This window comes from Oncorhynchus keta, unplaced genomic scaffold, assembly GCF_023373465.1.
Source record: "Oncorhynchus keta strain PuntledgeMale-10-30-2019 unplaced genomic scaffold, Oket_V2 Un_scaffold_5244_pilon_pilon, whole genome shotgun sequence".
Lineage (NCBI taxonomy): Eukaryota > Metazoa > Chordata > Actinopteri > Salmoniformes > Salmonidae > Oncorhynchus > Oncorhynchus keta.
In genome coordinates this window covers 197,501-213,182 of record NW_026290956.1, presented here as the reverse complement: position 1 = coordinate 213,182, position 15,682 = coordinate 197,501, and the positions used below count along the sequence as shown (strand labels likewise).

At 44.2% G+C, this 15,682-nt stretch overlaps 1 protein-coding gene across 1 annotated transcript in view; it reads left to right on the top strand.

Annotated features, from left to right (window-relative positions):
• LOC127928990 (unconventional myosin-XV-like) overlaps positions 1 to 15,682 on the top strand; it is a 48,617-nt gene that overhangs the window by 17,518 nt on the left and 15,417 nt on the right. The window contains exons 9-13 of the mRNA XM_052516639.1: positions 9,271 to 9,365; positions 9,776 to 9,853; positions 10,061 to 10,157; positions 10,304 to 10,464; positions 13,293 to 13,426. Coding sequence (XP_052372599.1) covers positions 9,271 to 9,365; positions 9,776 to 9,853; positions 10,061 to 10,157; positions 10,304 to 10,464; positions 13,293 to 13,426 — 565 coding nt within the window. The remainder of the gene's footprint in view (positions 1 to 9,270; positions 9,366 to 9,775; positions 9,854 to 10,060; positions 10,158 to 10,303; positions 10,465 to 13,292; positions 13,427 to 15,682) is intronic.

The following is a 15,682-nucleotide window of genomic DNA, read 5'->3' as shown; positions in this document are numbered from 1 at the left end:
CCACTACCAAGGTACCCTAACTATATCTATAACCCTCCCTACCAGTCAGGATGTCTGTTATACCTGTCTGTCTGGTCCTGTAGTCCACTACCAAGGTACCCTAACTATATCTATAACCCTCCCTACCAGTCAGGATGTCTGTTATACCTGTCTGTCTGCTCTGTCCTGGAGTCCACTACCAAGGTACCCTAACTATATCTATAACCCTCTACCAGTCAGGATGTCTGTTATACCTGTCTGTCTGTCTGCTCTGGTCCTGAGTCCACTACCAAGGTACCCTAACTATATCTATAACCCTCCCTACCAGTCAGGATGTCTGTTATACCTGTCTGTCTGTCTGCTCTAGTCCTGTAGTCCACTACCAAGGTACCCTAACTATATCTATAACCCTCTACCAGTCAGGATGTCTGTTATACCTGTCTGTCTGCTCTAGTCCTGTAGTCCACTACCAAGGTACCCTAACTATATCTATAACCCTCCCTACCAGTCAGGATGTCTGTTATACCTGTCTGTCTGTCTGCTGTCCTGGAGTCCACTACCAAGGTACCCTAACTATATCTATAACCCTCCCTACCAGTCAGGATGTCTGTTATACCTGTCTGTCTGTCTGCTCTGGTCCTGAGTCCACTACCAAGTACCCTAACTATATCTATAACCCTCCCTACCAGTCAGGATGTCTGTTATACCTGTCTGTCTGTCTGCTCTAGTCCTGGAGTCCACTACCAAGGTACCCTAACTATATCTATAACCCTCCCTACCAGTCAGGATGTCTGTTATACCTGTCTGTCTGTCTAGCTCAGTCCTGGAGTCCACTACCAAGGTACCTAACTATATCTATAACCCTCCCTACCAGTCAGGATGTCTGTTATACCTGTCTGTCTGTGCTCTGTCCTGGAGTCCACTACCAAGGTACCCTAACTATATCTATAACCCTCCCTACCAGTCAGGATGTCTGATACCTGTCTGTCTGTCTGCTCTGGTCTGACTGAAACTAGATCTATAACCCTCCCTACCAGTCAGGATGTCTGTTATACCTGTCTGTCTGCTCTAGTCCTGGAGTCCACTACCAAGGTACCTAACTATATCTATAACCCTCCCTACCAGTCAGGATGTCTGTTATACCTGTCTGTCTGCTCTAGTCCTGGAGTCCACTACCAAGGTACCCTAACTATATCTATAACCCTCCCTACCAGTCAGGATGTCTGTTATGTCTGTCTGCTCTAGTCCTGGAGTCCACTGGTCCCTGATATCTATAACCTCCCTACCAGTCAGGATGTCTGTTATACCTGTCTGTCTCTCTGGTCTGTAGTCCACTAGCTCAGGTAGTATGGTCTGATGTCAGGATGTCTGTTACCTGTCTGTCTGTGTGTCCTGTAGTCCACTACCAAGGTACCCTAACTATATCTATAACCCTCCCTACCAGTCAGGATGTCTGTTATACCTGTCTGTCTGTCTGCTCTGGTCCTGAGTCCACTACCAAGGTACCCTAACTATATCTATAACCCTCCCTACCAGTCAGGATGTCTGTTATACCTGTCTGTCTGCTCTAGTCCTGGAGTCCATGGTACCCTGACTATATCTATAACCCTCCCTACCAGTGGATGTCTGTTATACCTGTCTGTCTCTAGCTCTAGTCCTGGAGTCCACTACCAAGGTCCCTAACTATATCTATAACCCTCCCTACCAGTGGATGTCTGTTATACCTGTCTGTCTGCTCTAGTCCTGGAGTCCACTACCAAGGTCCCTAACTATATCTATAACCCTCCCTACCAGTCAGGATGTCTGTTATACCTGTCTGTCTGTCTGCTCTGGTCCTGGAGCCACTACCAAGGTGAACTATATCTATAACCCTCCCTACCAGTCAGGATGTCTGTTATACCTGAAGTCTCTACCTGTGTCTACCAAGGTGTCTCTATAACCCTCACCAGTCAGGATGTCTGTTATACCTGTCTGTCTGTCTGCTCTGGTCCTGGAGTCCAAAGGTACCCTACTATATCTATAACCCTCCCTACCAGTCAGGATGTCTGTTATACCTGTCTCTGCTCTGGTCCTGGGAGTCCATGGTCCTGACTATATCTATAACCCTCCCTACCAGTCAGGATGTCTGTTATACCTGTCTGTCTGCTCTGGTCCTGGGGTTCACTACCAAGGTACCTAACTATATCTATAACCCTCCCTACCAGTCAGGATGTCTGTTATACCTGTCTGTCTGCTCTAAGTCCACTACCAAGTAACTATATCTACTGTACCAGTCTGTGTTATACCTGTCTCTGCTCTAGTGAGTCCACTACCAAGGTACCTAACTATATCTGATGACCAGTCAGATGTCTGTTATACCTGTCTGTCTGTGTCTGTGTCCACTACCAAGTCCCTAACTAGCCCTCCCTACCAGTCAGGATGTCTGATACCTGTATGGTCTGATGAAGTCCACTGAAGTCCCTAACTGTATCTATAACCCTCCCTACCAGTCAGGATGTCTCTAGCTGTCTGCTCTGAGGGTCCACTGGTCCCTGACTATATCTATAACCCTCCCTACCAGTCAGGATGTCTGTTATACCTGTCTGTCTGCTCTGGTCCTGTAGTCCACTACCAAGGTACCCCTAACTATATCTATAACCCTCCCTACCAGTCAGGATGTCTGTTATACCTGTCTGTCTGTCTCTGAGTGAAGTACTAACTGTCAGGATGTCTGTGTGTCTGTCTGTCTGCAGTGAGAGTCCATGGTCCCTAAAGATGAAGTCCCTACCAGTCAGGATGTCTGTTATACCTGTCTGTCTGCTCTGTCCTGGAGTATGGTCCCTAACTATATCTATAACCCTCCCTACCAGTCAGGATGTCTGTTATACCTGTCTGTCTGTCTGCTCTGTCTGTGTCCACTACCAAGGTACCTAACTATATCTATAACCCTCCCTACCAGTCAGGATGTCTGTTATATGGTCTGCTCTAGTCCTGTAGTCCACTACCAAGACCCTAACTATATCTATAACCCTCCCTACCAGTCAGGATGTCTGTTATGTGTCTGTCTGTCTCTAGCTCTGGTCCTGAGGAGGAAGGTATAACTCTGAACCCTCCCTAAGTCAGGATGTCTGTTATACCTGTCTACTGCTCTGGTCTGTGTGTACTAACTATATCTATAACACCAGTCAGGATGTCTGTTATACCTGTCTGAGTCTGGTCTGATGAACCAGGTATGTCAGGATGTCTGTTATACCTGTCTGTCTGTGTGTCCTCTAGTCTCAGTGTCAGGATGTCTGTTATACCTGTATGGTCTGCTCTATGACTAGGTACCTAACTATATCTATAACCCTCCCTACCAGTCAGGATGTCTGTTATACCTGTCTGTCTGTCTGCTCTAGTCCTGTAGTCCACTACCAAGGTACCCTAACTATATCTATAACCCTCCCTACCAGTCAGGATGTCTGTTATACCTGTCTGTCTGCTCTGGTCCTGTAGTCCACTACCAAGGTACCTAACTATATCTATAACCCTCCCTACCAGTCAGGATGTCTGTTATGGTCTGTCTGCTCTGGTCCTGTAGTCCACTACCAAGGTACCCTAACTATATCTATAACCCTCCCTACCAGTCAGGATGTCTGTTATACCTGTCTGTCTGTCTGCTCTGGTCCTGGAGTCCACTACCAAGGTACCCTAACTATATCTATAGTCCCTACCAGTCAGGATGTCTGTTATACCTGTCTCTGCTCTGCTCTGTCCTGGAGTCCACTACCAAGGTATGGTAACTATATCTATAACCCTCCCTACCAGTCAGGATGTCTGTTATACCTGTCTGTCTGTCTGCTCTGGTCCTGGAGTATGGTACCTAACTATATCTATAACCCTCCCTACCAGTCAGGATGTCTGTTATACCTGTCTGTCTGTCTGCTCTGGTCCTGTAGTCCACTACCAAGGTACCCTAACTATATCTATAACCCTCCCTACCAGTCAGGATGTCTGTTATACCTGTCTGTCTGTCTGCTCTAGTCCTGGAGTCCACTACCAAGTACCCTAACTATATCTATAACCCTCCCTACCAGTCAGGATGTCTGTTATACCTGTCTGTCTGGGTCCTGTAGTCCACTACCAAGTACCCTAACTATATCTATAACCCTCCCTACCAGTCAGGATGTCTGTTATACCTGTCTGTCTGCTCTGGTCCTGTAGTCCACTACCAAGGTACCCTAACTATATCTATAACCCTCCCTACCAGTCAGGATGTCTGTTATACCTGTCTGTCTGTCTGCTCTAGTCCTGTAGTCCACTACCAAGGTACCCTAACTATATCTATAACCCTCCCTACCAGTCAGGATGTCTGTTATACCTGTCTGTCTGTCTGCTCTGGTCCTGTAGTCCACTACCAAGGTCCCTGACTATATCTATAACCCTCCCTACCAGTCAGGATGTCTGTTATACCTGTCTGTCTGTGCTGGTCCTGGAGTCCACTACCAAGGTACCTAACTATATCTATAACCCTCCCTACCAGTCAGGATGTCTGACCTGTCTGTCTGTCTGCTCTAGTCCTGGTCCACTACCAAGGTACCTAACTATATCTATAACCCTCCCTACCAGTCAGGATGTCTGTTATACCTGTCTGTCTGCTCTGGTCCTGTAGTCCACTACCAAGGTACCTAACTATATCTATAGTCCCTACCAGTCAGGATGTCTGTTATACCTGTCTGTCTGTCTGCTCTGGTCCTGTAGTCCACTACCAAGGTACCCTAACTATATCTATAACCCTCCCTACCAGTCAGGATGTCTGTTATACTGTCTGTCTGTCTGCTCTAGTCCTGGAGTCCACTACCAAGGTACCCTAACTATATCTATAACCCTCCCTACCAGTCAGGATGTCTGTTATACCTGTCTGTCTGTCTGCTCTGGTCTACCAAGGTACCCTAACTATATCTATAACCCTCCTACCAGTCAGGATGTCTGTTATACCTGTCTGTCTGTCTGCTCTAGTCTGTGTCCACTACCAAGGTACCCTCTAGCTATCTATAACCCTCCCTACCAGTCAGGATGGAGTCTGAGTCCTGGTCCACTGAAGGTACCCTAACTATATCTATAGTCTACCAGTCAGGATGTCTGTTATACCTGTGTCTGCTCTAGTCCTGTCCACTACCAAGGGAACTATATCTATAACCCTCCCTACCAGTCAGGATGAAGTCTGTCTGTGTCTCCTGTAGTCTCTAGCTACCTAACTATATCTATGACCAGTCAGGATGTCTGTTATACCTGCTGTCTGCTCTGGTCCTGTAGTCCACTACCAAGGTACCTAACTATATCTATAACCCTCCCTACCAGTCAGGATGTCTGTTATACCTGTCTGTCTGTCTGCTCTAGTCCTGTAGTCCACTACCAAGGTACCCTAACTATATCTATAACCCTCCCTACCAGTCAGGATGTCTGTTATACCTGTCTGTCTGCTCTGGTCCTGTAGTCCACTGCCAGGTGATAAAGCATATCTATAACCTCCCTACCAGTCAGGATGTCTGTTATACCTGTCTGTCTGCTCTCTAGTCCTGTAGTCCACTACCAAGGTACCCTAACTATATCTATAACCCTCCCTACCAGTCAGGATGTCTGTTATACCTGTCTGTCTGTCTGCTCTAGTCCTGTAGTCCACCCTCTATATCTATAACCCTCCTACCAGGGATGTCTGTTATCAGTCTGTCTGGGTCCTGGAGTCCACTACCAAGGTACCCTAACTATATCTATAACCCTCCCTACCAGAGGATGTCTGTTATAGTCTGTCTGTTAGTCCTGTATCCACTCTGACCTCTATATCTATAACCCTCCCTACCAGTCAGGATGTCAGTTGTCTGAGAGGTCTGGAGGCCCTAACTATATCTATATCCTGAGGATGTCTGTTATAGGTCTGCTCTAGTGTATCCATCTGACCTCTGACCTCCCTACCAGTCAGGGACAGTTGTCTGAGCTCTAGTCTGGAGTCCACTCTACATCCTGACTGTATATAGGGATGTCTGTTAGTGTCTATCTGACCACTGACCTCTATATCTAACCTCCCTACCAGTCAGGACAGTCTGTCTGTCAGAGGCTGGAGGCTACCAAGGTACCCTAACTATATCTATAACCCTGACTCAGGATGTATATACCTGGTTAGTGCTATATCCTGACCACTACCAAGGTACCTAACTATATCCCCTCCCTACCAGACAGGATGTCTGTTATACCTGTCTGTCTGCTCTGGCCTGTAGTCCACTACCATCCCGAACTATATCTATAGGGTCCCTACCAGTCAGGATGTCTGATACCTGTCTGTCTGCTCTGGTCCTCTAGTCCACAGTTAACTATATCTATAACCCTCCCTACCAGAGGATGTCTGTTATACCTGTCTGGAGTCTACTAACTATATCTATAACCCTCCCTACCAGTCAGGATGTCTGTTATACCTGTCTGTCTGTCTGCTCTGGTCCTGTAGTCCACTACCAAGGTACCTAACTATATCTATAACCCTCCCTACCAGTCAGGATGTCTGTTATACCTGTCTGTCTGCTCTCTGGTCCTGGAGTCCACTACCAAGGTACCCTAACTATATCTATAACCCTCCCTACCAGTCAGGATGTCTGTTATACCTGTCTGTCTGCTCTGGTCCTGGAGTCCACTACCAAGGTACCCTAACTATATCTATAACCCTCCCTACCAGTCAGGATGTCTGTTATACCTGTCTGTCTGCTCTAGTCCTGTAGTCCACTACCAAGGTACCCTAACTATATCTATAACCCTCCCTACCAGTCAGGATGTCTGTTATACCTGTCTGCCTGCTCTGGTCCTGTAGTCCACTACCAAGGTACCCTAACTATATCTATAACCCTCCCTACCAGTCAGGATGTCTGTTATACCTGTCTGTCTGTCTGCTCTGGTCCTGTAGTCCACTACCAAGGTACCTAACTATATCTATAACCCTCCCTACCAGTCAGGATGTCTGTTATACCTGTCTGTCTGCTCTGGTCCTGTAGTCCACTGTCAAGCCTAACTATATCTATAACCCTCCCTACCAGTCAGGATGTCTGTTATACCTGTCTGTCTGCTCTAGTCCTGTAGTCCACTACCAAGGTACCCTAACTATATCTATAACCCTCCCTACCAGTCAGGATGTCTGTTATACCTGTCTGTCTGTCTGCTCTGGTCCTGTAGTCCACTACCAAGGTACCCTAACTATATCTATAACCCTCCCTACCAGTCAGGATGTCTGTTATACCTGTCTGTCTGCTCTGGTCCTGTAGTCCACTACCAAGGTACCCTAACTATATCTATAACCCTCCCTACCAGTCAGGATGTCTGTTATACCTGTCTGTCTGCTCTGGTCCTGTAGTCCACTACCAAGGTACCCTAACTATATCTATAACCCTCCCTACCAGTCAGGATGTCTGTTATACCTGTCTGTCTGCTCTAGTCCTGTAGTCCACTACCAAGGTACCCTAACTATATCTATAACCCTCCCTACCAGTCAGGATGTCTGTTATACCTGTCTGTCTGCTCTGGTCCTGTAGTCCACTACCAAGGTACCCTAACTATATCTATAACCCTCCCTACCAGTCAGGATGTCTGTTATACCTGTCTGTCTGCTCTGGTCCTGTAGTCCACTACCAAGGTACCCTAACTATATCTATAACCCTCCCTACCAGTCAGGATGTCTGTTATACCTGTCTGTCTGCTCTAGTCCTGTAGTCCACTACCAAGGTACCCTAACTATATCTATAACCCTCCCTACCAGTCAGGATGTCTGTTATACCTGTCTGTCTGCTCTAGTCCTGTAGTCCACTACCAAGGTACCCTAACTATATCTATAACCCTCCCTACCAGTCAGGATGTCTGTTATACCTGTCTGTCTGCTCTGGTCCTGTAGTCCACTACCAAGGTACCCTAACTATATCTATAACCCTCCCTACCAGTCAGGATGTCTGTTATACCTGTCTGTCTGCTCTGGTCCTGGAGTCCACTACCAAGGTACCCTAACTATATCTATAACCCTCCCTACCAGTCAGGATGTCTGTTATACCTGTCTGTCTGCTCTGGTCCTGTAGTCCACTACCAAGGTACCTAACTATATCTATAACCCTCCCTACCAGTCAGGATGTCTGTTATACCTGTCTGTCTGTCTGCTCTAGTCCTGTAGTCCACTACCAAGGTACCCTAACTATATCTATAACCCTCCCTACCAGTCAGGATGTCTGTTATACCTGTCTGTCTGTCTGTCTGTAGTCCACTACCAAGGTACCCTAACTATATCTATAACCCTCCCTACCAGTCAGGATGTCTGTTATACCTGTCTGTCTGCTCTGGTCCTGTAGTCCACTACCAAGGTACCCTAACTATATCTATAACCCTCCCTACCAGTCAGGATGTCTGTTATACCTGTCTGTCTGTCTGCTCTAGTCCTGTAGTCCACTACCAAGGTACCCTAACTATATCTATAACCCTCCCTACCAGTCAGGATGTCTGTTATACCTGTCTGTCTGCTCTAGTCCTGTAGTCCACTACCAAGGTACCCTAACTATATCTATAACCCTCCCTACCAGTCAGGATGTCTGTTATACCTGTCTGTCTGTCTGCTCTGGTCCTGGAGTCCACTACCAAGGTACCCTAACTATATCTATAACCCTCCCTACCAGTCAGGATGTCTGTTATACCTGTCTGTCTGCTCTAGTCCTGTAGTCCACTACCAAGGTACCCTAACTATATCTATAACCCTCCCTACCAGTCAGGATGTCTGTTATACCTGTCTGTCTGTCTGTCTGTCTGTCTGTCTGTCTGTCTGTCTGTCTGTCTGTCTGTCTGTCTGTCTGTCTGTCTGTCTGTCTGTCTGTCTGTCTGTGTCTGCCTGCCTGCTCGCTCTAGTGATTGGCTGTTGTTGTTGATTGACAGGTATAGCCAAGGCGTGTGATTGGCTGTGATTGTTGATTGACAGGTATAGCCAAGGCGTGTGATTGGCTGTGGTTGTTGATTGACAGGTATAGCCAAGGCGTGTGATTGGCTGTTGTTGTTGATTGACAGGTATAGCCAAGGCGTGTGATTGGCTGTGGTTGTTGATTGACAGGTATAGCCAAGGCGTGTGATTGGCTGTTGTTGTTGATTGACAGGTATAGCCAAGGCGTGTGATTGGCTGTTGTTGTTGATTGACAGGTATAGCCAAGGCGTGTGATTGGCTGTTGTTGTTGATTGACAGGTATAGCCAAGGCGTGTGATTGGCTGTTGTTGTTGATTGACAGGTATAGCCAAGGCGTGTGATTGGCTGTTGTTGTTGATTGACAGGTATAGCCAAGGCGTGTGAGCAGAACCTGAGGAGAACCTTCCAGTACGGAGGAAGAATCGAACACCCCAACAGCATGGAGCTGAAGGCCATCATGGTACACACACACACACACACACACACACACACACACACACACACACACACACACACACACACACACACACACACACTACACACACACACACACACACACACACACACACACACACACACACACACACACACACACACACACACACACACACACACACACACACACACACACACACACACACACACACACACACACACACACACACACACACACACTACACGCACACACGCACACACGCACACACACACACACACACACACTACACACACTACACACACTACACACACACACACAGGGCTCAAAGCTATGCTCGTCGGTCTCAGTATCTCCTCAACCAATCACAGGTCTCCTCTCTGATTGCCTTGCTCTTTGATTGGTTATCTGTCTGTGCCCTGTGATTGGATGTGCAGGCTGGGCGGAGCTCCAAGAGACAGTTGTTCCTCCTACCAGGCGGCATCGAGAGACACCTCAAAATCAAGACCTGCTCAGTGAGTACACACACACACACACACACACACACACACACACACACACACACACACACACACACACACACACACATCAGTGTCGTAGGATAGGCCTGTTTTCAAATTGCGTGTGTGTGTGTGTGTGTGTGTGTGTGTGTGTGTGTGTGTGTGTGTGTGTGTGTGTGTGTGTGTGTGTGTGTGTGTGTGTGTGTGTGTGTGTGTGTGTAGGTGTCTCTGGATGCTATAGAGGAGCTATGCAATGACATGGGACTGCACAGACTGGAGGCCATGGATGAGTACGCTGTATTTGTGGTCACACACCGAGGTGAGCCTCACACACACACACACACACACACACACACACACACACACACACACACACACACACACACACACACACACACACACACACACACAACACAAAGGGTAAAAGCTGAAAGCGGGTCGAGTAACGTGTCTTTCTGCCTGCAGGTCAGAATGTCCGTCCCCTCAATAAGAGGGAGTACATCCTGGACATTACTACGGAGGCGGAGCCAGTGGACAGTAACTACAGCCTGTGGTTCAGGAGGGTCATCTGGACACAGCCGCTTAAATTTGACAACGAGCTCTGTGTCACCATGCATTATAACCAGGTATAATAACCAGCTCTGTGTCACCATGCATTATAACCAGGTATAATAACCAGCTCTGTGTCACCATGCATTATAACCAGGTATAATAACCAGCTCTGTGTCACCATGCATTATAACCAGGTATAATAACCAGCTCTGAGTCACCATGCATTATAACCAGGTATAATAACCAGCTCTGCCTTATGATGCATTATAACCAGGTATAATAACCAGCTCTGCCTTATGATGCATTATAACCAGGTATAATAACACTATGATGCATTATAACCAGGTATCACACTATGGTGCATTATAACCAGGTATAATAACCAGCTCTGTGTCACCATGCATTATAACCAGGTATAATAACCAGCTCTGTGTCACCATGCATTACAACCAGGTATAATAACCAGCTCTGTGTCACCATGCATTACAACCAGGTATAATAACCAGCTCTGCCTTATGATGCATTACAACCAGGTATAACAACACTATGATGCATTATAACCAGGTATAATAACACTATGATGCATTATAACCAGGTATCACACTATGGTGCATTATAACCAGGTATAATAACCAGCTCTGTGTCACCATGCATTATAACCAGGTATAATAACCAGCTCTGTGTCACCATGCATTACAACCAGGTATAATAACCAGCTCTGTGTCACCATGCATTATAACCAGGTATAATAACCAGCTCTGTGTCACCATGCATTACAACCAGGTATAATAACCAGCTCTGTGTCACCATGCATTACAACCAGGTATAATAACCAGCTCTGTGTCACCATGCATTATAACCAGGTATATTAACCAGCTCTGTGTCACCATGCATTATAACCAGGTATAATAACCAGCTCTGTGTCACCATGCATTATAACCAGGTATAATAACCAGCTCTGTGTCACCATGCATTATAACCAGGTATAATAACCAGCTCTGCCTTATGATGCATTATAACCAGGTATAACAACACTATGATGCATTATAACCAGGTATAGCAACACTACGATGCATTATAACCAGGTATAGCAACACTACAATGCATTATAACCAGGTATCACACTATGATGTATTACAGGCAGGTATAACAGGACTATGATGCATTATAACCAGGTATAGCAACACTACGATGCATTATAACCAGGTATCACACTATGATGTATTACAGGCAGGTATAACGACACTATGATGCATTATAACCAGGTATAACACTATGATGTATTACAGGCAGGTATAACAACACTATGATGTATTACAACCAGGTATAACAACACTACAATGCATTATAACCAGGTATCACACTATGATGTATTACAGGCAGGTATAACGACACTATGATGCATTATAACCAGGTATCACACTATGATGTATTACAGGCAGGTATAACAGTACTATGATGCATTATAACCAGGTATAGCAACACTATGATGCATTATAACCAGGTATAACACTATGATGTATTACAGGCAGGTATAACAACACTATGATGTATTACAACCAGGTATAACAACACTACAATGCATTATAACCAGGTATCACACTATGATGTATTACAGGCAGGTATAACAGCACTGATGCATTATAACCAGGTATAACAACACTATGATGCATTATAACCAGGTATCACACTATGATGTATTACAGGCAGGTATAACGACACTATGATGCATTATAACCAGGTATCACACTATGATGTATTACAGGCAGGTATAACAGTACTATGATGCATTATAACCAGGTATAGCAACACTACGATGCATTATAACCAGGTATAACAACACTATGATGTATTACAGGCAGGTATAACGACACTATGATGCATTATAACCAGGTATAGCAACACTACGATGCATTATAACCAGGTATAACAACACTATGATGTATTACAGGCAGGTATAACAGCACTATGATACATTATAACCAGGTATAATAACACTATGATGCATTATAACCAGGAATCACACTATGATGCATTACAACCTGGTATAACAGCACTATGATGCATTATAACCAGGTATAACAACACTATGATGCATTATAACCAGGTATAACACTATGATGCATTATACCCAGGTGTAACAACACTACAGGAAGTCCAGGATGTTCTAGGTGTTACCAGACTATCTAAAGGCCTGTGTTCTATGTTCTAGGTGTTACCAGACTATCTAAAGGCCTGTGTTCTATGTTCTAGGTGTTACCAGACTATCTGAAGGCCTGTGTTCTATGTTCTAGGTGTTACCAGACTATCTAAAGGCCTGTGTTCTATGTTCTAGGTGTTACCAGACTATCTGAAGGCCTGTGTTCTATGTTCTAGGTGTTACCAGACTATCTGAAGGCCTGTGTTCTATGTTCTAGGTGTTACCAGACTATCTAAAGGCCTGTGTTCTATGTTCTAGGTGTTACCAGACTATCTGAAGGCCTGTGTTCTATGTTCTAGGTGTTACCAGACTATCTAAAGGCCTGTGTTCTATGTTCTAGGTGTTACCAGACTATCTGAAGGCCTGTGTTCTATGTTCTAGGTGTTACCAGACTATCTGAAGGCCTGTGTTCTATGTTCTAGGTGTTACCAGACTATCTGAAGGCCTGTGTTCTATGTTCTAGGTGTTACCAGACTATCTAAAGGCCTGTGTTCTATGTTCTAGGTGTTACCAGACTATCTGAAGGCCTGTGTTCCATGTTCTAGGTGTTACCAGACTATCTAAAGGCCTGTGTTCCATGTTCTAGGTGTTACCAGATTATCTAAAGGCCTGTGTTCTATGTTCTAGGTGTTACCAGACTATCTGAAGGCCTGTGTTCTAGGTGTTACCAGACTATCTAAAGGCCTGTGTTCTATGTTCTAGGTGTTACCAGACTATCTAAAGGCCTTGCTGAGTGTGGTTCCTCAGAGTAAAGCCAGTGAGCAGCAGCTGCAGCAGTTGGCCAAGCTGGCAGCATTACAACACCGTGCTAAAGATACCGTCTTCCTGCCCACCATGTAAGAATACACACGCACGCACACATACACCCACACTCACACCCACCCACCCACCCACCCACACACACATACACCCACACTCACACCCACCCACCCACACTCACACCCACCCACCCACACTCACACACACGCACCCACACTCACAGACACGCACATACACCCACCCACCCACACTCACACACACGCACCCACACTCACAGACACGCACATACACCCACCCACCCACACTCACACACACGCACCCACACTCACAGACACGCACATACACCCACCCACCCACACTCACACCCACCCACCCACACTCACACACACGCACCCACACTCACAGACACGCACATACACCCACCCACACTCACACACACGCACCCACACTCACAGACACGCACATACACCCACCCACCCACACTCACACCCACCCACCCACACTCACAGACACGCACATACACCCAGCCACCCACACTCACACCCACCCACCCACACTCACAGACACGCACATACACCCACCCACCCACACTCACACACACGCACCCACACTCACAGACACGCACATACACCCACCCACCCACCCACACTCACACCCACCCACCCACACTCACAGACACGCACATACACCCACCCACCCACACTCACACACACGCACTCACACTCACAGACACGCACATACACCCACCCACCCACACTCACACACACGCACATATACCCACCCACCCACACTCACACACACGCACATACACCCACCCACCCACACTCACATATACCCACCCACCCACACACGCACATTTTTGCGTGTGTAACAATAACTAGATAATACAGATAACTAACATGTGTAAATATAACTAGATAATACAGATAACTAGATCATACAGATAACTAGATAATACAGATAACTAACATGTGTAAATATAACTAGATAATACAGATAACTATATAATACAGATAACTAGATAATACAGATAACTAACATGTGTAAATATAACTAGATAATACAGATAACTAGATAATACAGATAACTAGCATGTGTAAATATAACTAGATAATACAGATATCTAACATGTGTAAATATAACTAGATAATACAGATAACTAACATGTGTAAATATAACTAGATAATACAGATAACTATATAATACAGATAACTAGATAATACAGATATCTAACATGTGTAAATAATAATAATAATAATAATAATAATATATGCCATTTAGCAGACGCTTTTACAGATAACTAACATGTGTAAATATAACTATATAATACAGATAACTAGATAATACAGATAACTAACATGTGTAAATATAACTATATAATACAGATAACTAGATAATACAGATATCTGACATGTAGATAATACAGATAACTAACATGTGTAAATATAACTAGATAATACAGATATCTGACATGTGTAAATATAACTATATAATACAGATAACTAGATAATACAGATATCTAACATGTGTAAATATAACTAGATACTACAGATAACTAACATGTGTAAATATAACTAGATAATACAGATAACTAGATAATACAGATAACTAGATAATACAGATAACTAACATGTGTAAATATAACTAGATACTACAGATAACCAACATGTGTAAATATAACTAGATAATACAGATATCCAACATGTGTAAATATAACTAGATAATACAGATATCTGACATCTAAATATAACTAGATAATACAGATAACTAACATGCGTAAATATAACTATATAATACAGATAACTATATAATACAGATATCTAACATGTGTAAATATAACTAGATAACACATATCTGACATGTAAATATAACTAGATAATACAGATAACTAACATGTGTAAATATAACTAGATAATACAGATATCTGACATGTGTAAATATAACTAGATAATACAGATAACTAACATGTGTAAATATAACTAGATAATACAGATAACTAGATCATACAGATAACTAGATAATGCAGATAACTAACATGTGTAAATATAACTAGATAATACAGATAACTAACATGTGTAAATATAACTAGATAATACAGATAACTATATAATACAGATATCTAACATGTGTAAATATAACTAGATAATACAGATAACTAACATGTGTAAATATAACTAGATAATACAGATAACTATATAATACAGATAACTAGATAATACAGATATCTGACATGTAAATATAAGTAGATAATACAGATAACGAACATGTGTAAATATAACTAGATAATACAGATATCTGACATGTGTAAATATAACTATATAATACAGATAACT